Here is a 10,331-nt window from a genome sequence, read left to right as displayed (position 1 = left end):
AAAAAAACTTAATGCAAACATACACAAGTGTCTCAGAGACTTCGTTATGTTACTCATTTTTGTTATCACTTTCCTAAGTCACCACTAATTTATATGTCAATCAGATGAGTGATTTTTCTCAGCTGTTATTCTGTGGTCTAAAAATAAGAACCAGACATTTTTTCTGCAGCTGTGGCAGTCATCTTCGGTGAAAATAAAATCCACGGGTGTACTATGAGCTGCAGACGCCCTGGGACAAAGATAGTCTACTTCTAATTAGCTTACCTGGAGGTCTTCCACAGGCCAGAATCACACCATAGACAGCATGCAAGCTTTCAATGCGATACAGAACATAAAGTTCTGGCATTTCCCATTTTTACTTTAAAGTATGGAAGACAGATGGCAGCACCAGTGTAACAGGAAACAAACATAACTTTTACAACATGAATACAATATGGCTTTGTTGAAAATTCCCCAGAGAAATGCTTATGATGTGCATGTATGGTTAAGTTAGGTAGCCCAGAACCACAGGTCATTACCCTGGCAACATCACTATAGTTAGAACCCTTTCAGACTTATCGTTCATCTTTTGGAATTTCCAAAATATTTTTGATGCTCAAAAAATGTATTAAAAACATAAATGTCATCAAATCTATTTTTCAATTAACCTTTTTTTTTTGAAAAAATAATTTACTTTGTTCAAATTTTTTCAGCCAAGATGATGCAAGGTATATTCTTCACATACAATTTTTTCCAGAATTTTATTTATAAACTTTATGCAATAAATTACACTTTCCCCCCATAGGCTTTTTCTCCTTGAAGCCATCTCAACCCCTTCCCCCCCTCCGAAAATTCAACTCTAAGTGCTGCCCTTTGATAAACCCCCCCCCCCCCCCAAAGTTCATATTCACCATATTCCTAACTAAAAACTTACGCAATCCTTCAAGTCAGGGCTTAACTCCTGGAGGTCAAAAGAAAAGTTCTACAGTGAGAAAAAGCAACCCACACATTTGAAGCTCCAGGATCTGAAAGGGGTAAAGTAAAAACTTTCTTGGAGAGCATTCTTGTGAAAGACTTGCCTTGTAAGAGCCAATGTGTTCTGGTCTAGAATTTCCACTTTGCCGAAGTTTGGGCTTCTATGGACTTCTTCGAAAAATTTTACTTTATTGAAATGTCTCATCTGCTCTGAATTTATCTTACGTGTGAAGCCATACTTTTTTCAGTCTTCCTTCTCGTTAACCCTCCAACCACAGGCTTTTGAATTTTTCTATACAAAACCATGGGATATTTTTTCCACTATGTATATGGAACCCAATGATAATGTATTCCGCAAAATTTTATAGAATACATGAAAGCAGGATTCGCGTTGCCTGCAGCTAGAGGGGTTAAGTTACTGAAGTGTTTATAGATATTTATGGTTTCAAGAGAATTTGAAGTAAATACTAAACCCTTGTTATATCATGCATGTGAAGAGGGACGGGTAAACCGACGTCTTTACATAGTTTACAGTTTTAATTTTTATTAGAGAGGCTTTAATAAAAGATATGAAATAATCGAATGTACAGTATGAGAAGGTGTGATGCTTCAAGGTGGGTACTATATTTCTTGTTAAAATATTTATAATTTCAACCAAATATCTGGCCAATTGAAGCATGGCATCTCCTTAAATAAAAATGTCATTGTATTTGTGATTCATTGAAAATACTGCCACAGCTACTATGCTTTCAAACTCTAATGATTGGTTACAGTGGGAGTGATGCAGCAGATTCACTCATGCTGCCCAACTTTTATTTATATACTCTTCAAATATGAGTGCAAGTCCATCCTGGATACCCAAGATTGCTCTAATTTCCACTGAAGATATGGATAAAACCTGGTAACAATTCCTCTAAGGACATTACGCCCCGTCAGAAACCTGCATTTTAAATGACTCCAGGTATAACCATTTAAAGTTTACAAACCACGATTTGTCCCACATTTTGAATGCATATAGCTTATGTATACACATCTTGAAATTGCTGGTTTTTTTGTTTTTTTTTTCAATTTTAAAAAAATCCCTGTTATTTTTCACAAACTTTTATAAAACTGAATTTTTTCTTAACAGTTCAAATTAACCTTCCAGCTAGCCTATATGAAGGAAATACATGATGTACTTTAATCTGCATATCTTACATATGCACGCCTGCTAGAAGGTTAATATATGTTATGGCCAATGTTAGAAATTCTGGCTTTGGCCAGCCAATCCATGAGGTGTTGAGATCTCTGGCCAAAGAAAAGTCATGATTTAGGGTCATCGTGAGGTTGGCGGTTTTTAAAAAAAATTATGGTTAGCTATGACAACCTTAACGATCAAAGGAATCAATCTTAGATCGATATCGGTTTTCTAGGGATCTCCAGTCACTTTTGGCCAATGTTTGGAATTTTGGACATTCGCCGGGTCAACTGACTGATTTTGAGCTTTGGCCGTAACACATCTATAACTACACAGTTAGGGGGTGTGATAAACACACCAGATTTTTCCTTTTTTTTTAGAATACACAAATACAATAAACATTAAAACTTTTTTTTATTTACAATAAATCTTTACATAAATTAAGGTCACGAAGGCCTTTCATCCCCTCTGATGGCTCTGTACTTTGCCATTTCATGAGGAAAAACTTTGCTCAGTTCTGCAAGTAAGTGCACTTTGAAGCGCTGGAAATAAAAAATTGTGTCCAGACAAATTAATAAAAGATTTTCAATTCATCACATAAAACTTACATTGCCAAAACGGAGAAAATCCATCCAAGGGATCGTTGTCGATCCATACTGGTGGACACGATTATTATTGAGTTAATTTTCAAACACAAATAGTAAATATTAATAATAAACTAAAATAAATTAATAAATAAGTAACAAACAAAACAATGAAAAAACGCAAGACAGAGAAATCATCTAATGAATATGACATACATATACGCAGACACAAAATATTACATTGATTTAAATTAAAATTAGTGATTTGTTTTATTAATATAAATAAATTATAAATGAAGCAAATAATTAGTATTAGTATTGAAATAAATAATGGCAACAATGGAAGGTGCGATTCAGAAATTTTTGGAGTGATAGGGTAGTGTTTTCCTTTTTTGCGAGAGCTCAATAGGGGAAAAAAATATATTGCATATTAAAAATAGCTTTCAATATCATTTATAGAGAGCAAATATTGTTTGAGACGTTTTTTTGAAGAATGGCAGATTGTTGTAAAATTTCGGAACAAGAAACGTAAAGTGATTTCTCTTTACTGTTTTATGAGATAGAGAGCAGATTTCAAGATTATTAGAAATCTGCTCTCTATGTCCTTGGTGCAGATTATAGGCTGCTACTTATTTAACTACAGCTTTTTTTTTTTCTTAAAGGTTGGATAAATAAATACTTTTAAATTAATTTGCAAAAGAATTTCGTGATATTAGATGCAGGATATAAAAAAAAATTGGATTTTTTTTAAATTTAAATATTCACAGCTTATTGTGACAAATTTTGATAATTAAAAATGTAAATAAGTAGGTGATACGAAAATATACATATCACCTACTGGATTTTCTCACCAACTCTCCCAAATTTAATTAAGCATAGCCTAAACTACAAGCAAAAAATACGAACATTAAAAATCTGTGTTTTTGTAACGAGAAAAAGGTTGAGCCTAAATTAACTTCAAGGATTAACATTTTTCTCTGTAGAGAAAAGGACTTATTCGCAATAGCTTCCCCCCTCTTTAAAGTGAAATCCTGGAGGCAACTTGATATCTCATATACAGTGCAGATTTCTCAATTCACTTGGACGGATGTATAACCAAAGGGTCATTCAGCATCAACTATGTGAAAAGCATATCTTATTGACAAGATTTTTTCTTGCGTAGAACAGATGGGTGCATTTATTATGCTTTTCTGACTTGCATGATGTTGCTTGATAATTTACACATTTGTATTCTTTCACAGATTTAATGAGTTTTGGTAAAAAACAAGCAGACTCTATAGTTCGTTCATGGCTAAGTTTGCAGCAAAGCAAAATAGAGAGTGTATCCTCATGCCACAAAATATATAGTTCCTCGTATCAGAAGTTGTTGATAAGCCATATGTACAGAAATTTTTAGTGTTATTCATGATTTTGTAAATAATACTGAAAAACACATTGTTTTTATAAATGGAGTGAATTTTAATGGATTTTTGAATTGGAAAAAAATATTGGTTGCCATTATCAATGCTCTTTAGCCCTAATGCACTGTGCCCCACACATTGACTTTAAATTCTTGAAAGTTTCCTCGCTAAAATCGCTGTTAAGTGTTGTCGATCTGTATTCTGTTAAAATAACTTTCTTTTAATTATATTTGTTGAAATAAAAAATTGAAAAACCATACTTTAATTTTTTTCATTTAATTTTTAGATAGAGTCATATAGATTCAAACAAACATATAATAATCTAGTATAATTTTTTTTCCATAATCGGACCTTTGCGAACTCACATTCACTAATTGACCACAAAAAATTTTCTATTTTTGATTGACATAAACAACCCGTCAGAAGCCCTCAGGAGGGACATGGGCATCTCCAATACAAATATAAGAGAGAGACCCCACCAAAGAGGAGTTCCCCAGCATGTCTTATGCAGTTTGCACCAAGTGAAAATAGTTGAAACAAATAGCTATCTTTCCTACGCAGCCAGTACAGTGGAATTAACCAACATTTAACGGAGTATTACATATCATTGCATCAGAGAACAATTTATGTGATGAAGAAAATCACAGTGATGCGTGCGTGGACTAACAACTAACAGGCTTTAACCAAATCATACTAAAACTAATGGAGCAGACATGGATATTCCCCATTTGGTATGGCTAAATAAGTTTCTGATAAGGGAAGGGAGGCATTACAGAAAAATATTACTATGCTTTCTAAAATTTTCTTGACACATCAATGAAGAGTAAGTACTCTGCTGATATATGATAATTATTCATTTTTCCAAATTTTAAAACGCTTTCCAATTAAGAAATATATGAATTTAAAAACTGCATTTTAATTTCTGAAAGTATAGATAATTGTCTACTTTTTTACCGTCGTCTAATTTTTTCTAAATTACTGTGCAATTTTTTTACATGACATTTTTTTTCAGGTGCTTGGAAAGAATTCGCCATACCTTACTGAGGCTTTCGTTGCCATAGAAATGAGTGATGCAGTTCCCTTGTAGCTTTCCCCCTGCAAAGTTAACCATGAACAGACTATAGACTTTCCACTTTCCCTATTAAAATTTCTAGTCCAACGATGTTTACGTTGAAACATATCTATTATTCTAAATCCGAATTAGGGCATAGAATTCAAGGCTTTAAACAAAAAAATTTTTTTTTAAATCAGGGGAACCAACCCTGTTGCCCCATTGTAATGCATTGAAAATACTTGGAGCAGTTACACTAAGTTTAGCTCCCTATATTTTTTACCATGAACAAAATCTAGAACTAATAAGGAGAACAGCTATCTTTCTGCACTGTATCTAGGGATTAGATTCAAGTCTATATTTACCAGATTTTCTATGCTTCTTTGAATCACAAACTCTACCACATATCATATTAATAACATACATACTAAGTTACTTATATTTCAATATCATTGAAGTCAATACAAGTCAAATGATTTAAATCGACGTAATCTGGTTAAATCGTGTACACATGCAAGTGGAAGAATCAAAACTTAAAAAAAACTGACCTACATTCCTTAAGATTTCATACATGGAAGAAATACATTACAGGCATGAATTTACGGTAGATTGTGAATTTCCATGTTTCTGTATCAGTGAATGTGGGAGGTTAAGAATATAAGCATTATTCATTGTGACACAAACTGAAAAGGAAAATAATGTGTCCGAATTCGTTTTTGATTTAAAGGAAATGAGTTACCTTGTAACCATCGATCTTCCCTTTAACTTGTTCATTCTTTTCTAATGCCTTTTCCATGCAATCTTTGGTGAAAAGCTGAGGGTTTCGACCTTGGTCTATGTAACTGTGCAGAGAAAAGAAAAATTGTGATACATCACATCTGCATTAAAAAGTGATGGGAAAACTAATCACACACCAGTGACAAAAATATCACAGGTTACAGTCTAATTTTATATAGTCCTAGTTTTTTTACTTGTACTTTCCTTCAAAAATCCTCATTGAGGTTACTGAAGAGAATTTTTAGAGATTTACAGTGAAACCTTGATATAACAGTACTCTGCGGAACAAGAAAAAAATATTGTTGTAGAGGGATTAATATTTGATATATCAACAGACAACATAGTCATCAAGTGCCAATATAAATTTATGCTGTAGTTAACATCTTTCCTAAATCTACGTTGTTAGCACCATCAGAAAATGTGCTTTGAGGTATTTCTTTGCCGCAAAAAAAAACTATAATTACAGATTAATAAAATTCATTTAGACGCATTGCCCTCTGTAAAGATGTTTACTGTATCACACTTTTGTGTCTCGCACAGAAAATGGTGATATCAACAACTTAAACACTTTCAGTGATTATGTAGTGCAAAACACCAATGTTATTGGATGCCCAAGGAAGAATGAAAACACTTGACAAAGTTAAAATTGAATAGTTGATAAGGTTTTCGCGGCCATCATTTGATGAAAATTGTTTGTTCGGGCTCGAAGACCATCATCTGTTTGAATTAACTCTCAACGTTTCCCCAATACTAGTGGTTGGCATCATCAGGATGATAAAACTGGATTTCTGGAGTCTCCAGTTATATCTACGTACATGAGTGGCTTGACATACACTATTGTTTTATGATTGGTCGGTTGATCCTATGGCTGGCAGCGAATTCAAAACAGTTCTTATGCCGGGAGAACCTGATTGGCTGTTGTCGTCATTCTGTTGCTGAACCTTAAAGAGGAAGGTTCTCGTTCTTCTGAGAGTTGGTGTCCAGGATTAGCTCAATTTCAAAGTTTCTTCTCTTCTATTATAGCCGTTTTTGTGCTTGCATATTTTTCTGTTTGTTAAAATTGAATTCAATACAATTTTAAGTGAAATAGAAAAAATATACTGTTGCAGCAGTTTCAAAATCTTTTTGAAAGCATTGTTTACAGAGAGGTTTACTATAGTGAAGGTTATTATTGTATCAAGAGAAGTTTAATGTGACTTTAGGTAATTATAAAATTTAAAAAAAAAACTATTGTGAAGGGATTTATCATTAGGATAGAGCAGCGGTTCTCAACCGGTGCTCCGTGTGCACTTCCCAGGGCTCCGCAACCAATCAAGAAAAGTAAAATAAATTTAAAAAAAGAGGGCTAAAGAGTTTCGCCATATAAATTATGTACTAAAAAGTGCTACATGACTCAAACAGGGCTCTGCCATAGAAATTATACATTGAAAAGGACTCCGTGAGTGAGAAAATGTTGAGAACTCTGGAATAGGCTAGAGCAGGGATGGCCAACAGCTGGCCCGTGACAAGGTAAAAGTACTGTGAAAAAATTAAATTTGTGTGATCATCATTTGAACTGGTTCCAGCAGCAGATTTCTTGATTAACAAACTGCTCACAAACTTCTTTCTAGTGACAAAATTAATTTAATAACCAATTAATGAATTCAATTAATAATGGAGCGGCTTATACACTGAAGTTGCACCACTGATGCAGCCCGCAACGCTATAGCTGACCGCGAACATGTCTGGATGCAAAAAAAACATTCCTACCCTGTGTATGAGTCTCCTCCCCCCCCCCACTTTCCATCAATCTAGTTATTCAACACGTAACTACATCAAGATCTCACCAGAATTTCAAACAGGGTTCCCACTATCTTTTCATTATTTCTAGACAGTTAATTTCTAATACATGATTTATTTTTTTTACCATGTTTATTACAATGCCAAAATAGCAATGCATTCCAATATCATCCTCTGGTGTTAGATCTGATGTAACTGTCTTGCCTGTAACTCTAGCAAATAGTGGCAAATTGAATATGGTGACAAAAAAAATGTTGCCAAACTATACATAGAGAATTTACCTTTCTAAGCTTTTGATCAATAGACTGAAGGAAAGAAACGTGGCCAAACTTATGTTCGACTACCATTTTCTGCATCTTTGATCTTCTTTTTACTCACAAAATGAAAAATTTTGTCACAACTTTTTGCATAATCACGATCTGTAGTGAGAACTCTAAATAAGATCCATACTTACTCGAACACTTCTAATGGAACTTGAATATCTGGCAATTGAGTCTTGGATTTCTCTATGTCTTGCATGTAAGTCACCATTTGATTGCTACGACAAAAGAAAAAATTCTATAAAACATGAAATATAGGTCTGCCAATCACAAACCTGTTTTATGTCGATATTTGAGTACATCAACAAAGTTTAGATAAAATTCAAATAAACAAACACATCAAAATTTTATTAACACAGAAAAAAAATGAGAAAGAATCGTGCCATTAATCATTTCATGCACCTGATATCATGTTACCAGAGGTCTGTTCAGACATTTTCCTTTTGTTGCAAAATCCTGTTTTTGTGAAAAGCATCGTTAATTTTGTGGAAAATAAGTAATTTTGGGGGGAAGCAAAATAATCTAGTTAATTTTCACAAAAGAAATCCCAAATTTATGATTCATAACTTATTTTGTGAAAGGCCCATTCTTTCAGATCCAGAATTTTGTGAAGGGTCCGGAAAACAGACTCAAATGTTGGCTGGACAGACCCCTAGTTATAAACAAATATTTGCCTATTTCACTGACTTTTGCCAAATATTTTTCATTTTCCCCCAATTTTTCTAGATTACCTGGAAACCCTGTAATTACAGTGCTCTTACCCTAATCATCATTTACCAGAAGGTCTGTTATCTTACCTGGTCATAGTTTACCAGCAACTGCCCTTGTCTACTATACACTCACTTGCCTTGCTTAACCATCATATACAATGGCTCACATGTTTCACAGGGTGGTCATAAAACAAAATGCAATGCCACAACAGGCAAAATGCCCAACGAGGTGGCTGAGAAAAAGATGCCCATAAAAATATGGATGTCATATTTCAAAAATACAGCAACCCAATTAAAAATGCAATTAACAAAAATTATAAACAATATATACACAAGAGCTCCTTGCAGCCGCAAAAATCAACTAATGCAAATGAAATTACAGATATGGATGTTACAGAGTATGCGCTTGAGAGAATGAAAAGAAAAAAGCCTATCTCTCGCAATCACAGTAACAAGAATTCAAGTGGCTCTCTTTACTTTTTTATGCATTGCAAAGTGATCAGCACACTGAAAGATCGCAAATAAACATAGAAACGGTGTCTGTAACACCATAAATGCTGCTGCAGGATGAAGACAGAAAATCTCACCAAGGGATTGGTGCACTACAGCTCGGTCTGGTATTTCTGCACCTGCAGGAATTTTGTTGCTGTTATCATAACAGTGAAAGATAGGTTTCTTTTTTTCATCTCATTCTTGAGCAAATGCTCTGAAACACCCGTATCTCGAGCTTCATCTGCATCAGTTAATTTTTGAGGCAGCTAGAGCCACCCCTTATTTAGTGAATTATCAGATATTTCATTGCCTACTCAGCCATCATTTAACAGTAGCTCCCTTATCGAACCTATTCACCCATCATTTACTGCAGCCACCTCACCTAACTGAACTATTAGTCATCAGCAATTATATTATCTTACACAACCATCATTTGCTCGTAGCTTCCGTTGCGTTTCCTGTAATTTACATGTCTCTCTCTTGCTTCAATTAGCCAGCATTCAACGGGGGGGGGGGTCCCTCACCTTATTTGGCAATTTACCACCCCTTGTGATCATATACCAGCAGCTACCTTGCCCCCCTAACCTCTCACTTCGCTCTCATGGTGGTAATGAAAATTGTAGGGTAAACTCCAATTCCTCCTCATCATTAATTATCGATACCCTTCGGGAGCTGCGACGCACAATTTGAGAACTTTGTCTATACTTACATTTTTTGGTTGAGTATTGTTTGTCCCTGAGGCTGGAAGTCACTAACAATTATACCAAGTTGACGGACATTTTCAATAAATAATTCTAGATTGCTTTCTAAATTTTCTAACGGTGACGACATCCTTATTTTTAATTATTATTACTATTTATAGAGGTATTAAAATCACATCGAGAGCTAAAACGTCCCTTCCCATAGAAAAAAGTCTCGAAGCTCTTAACGGCTTTGACTGTTCATTCTTTTCGAGCTGTTATTGAAAAATGTTAACATGAAACAAGAATCATTCTCATTTTTGATCATCATCAATCAAATTTTATGTTAAAAAACATATAGAGTTATGAATAATTATGAGAAAAAAAGCAACTGTAATCCTTTGAAA

The 10,331-nt window shown here is 34.2% G+C and overlaps 1 protein-coding gene across 1 annotated transcript; it reads right to left on the bottom strand.

Moving 5' to 3' along the window:
- Positions 1 to 2,526: 2,526 nt before the first annotated feature.
- MED10 (mediator complex subunit 10) lies at positions 2,527 to 10,172 on the bottom strand. The gene is made up of 4 exons (XM_089250579.1): positions 9,954 to 10,172; positions 8,177 to 8,260; positions 5,906 to 6,008; positions 2,527 to 2,673 (listed from the first exon to the last, which is right to left on the bottom strand). Exons 1-4 carry the CDS (start codon positions 10,073 to 10,075, stop codon positions 2,578 to 2,580), a joined length of 405 nt encoding a protein of 134 aa, XP_089106705.1. The 5' UTR covers positions 10,076 to 10,172; the 3' UTR covers positions 2,527 to 2,577.
- Positions 10,173 to 10,331: the final 159 nt, after the last annotated feature.

This window comes from Pholcus phalangioides, unplaced genomic scaffold, assembly GCF_987345545.1.
Source record: "Pholcus phalangioides strain wild (caught in Gottingen) unplaced genomic scaffold, Ppha-v1.0 ptg000024l_1, whole genome shotgun sequence".
In the NCBI taxonomy this organism is placed as follows: domain Eukaryota; kingdom Metazoa; phylum Arthropoda; class Arachnida; order Araneae; family Pholcidae; genus Pholcus; species Pholcus phalangioides.
The sequence above is the reverse complement of the archived record's forward strand: the minus strand, read 5'-3'. Positions and strand labels throughout refer to the sequence as shown.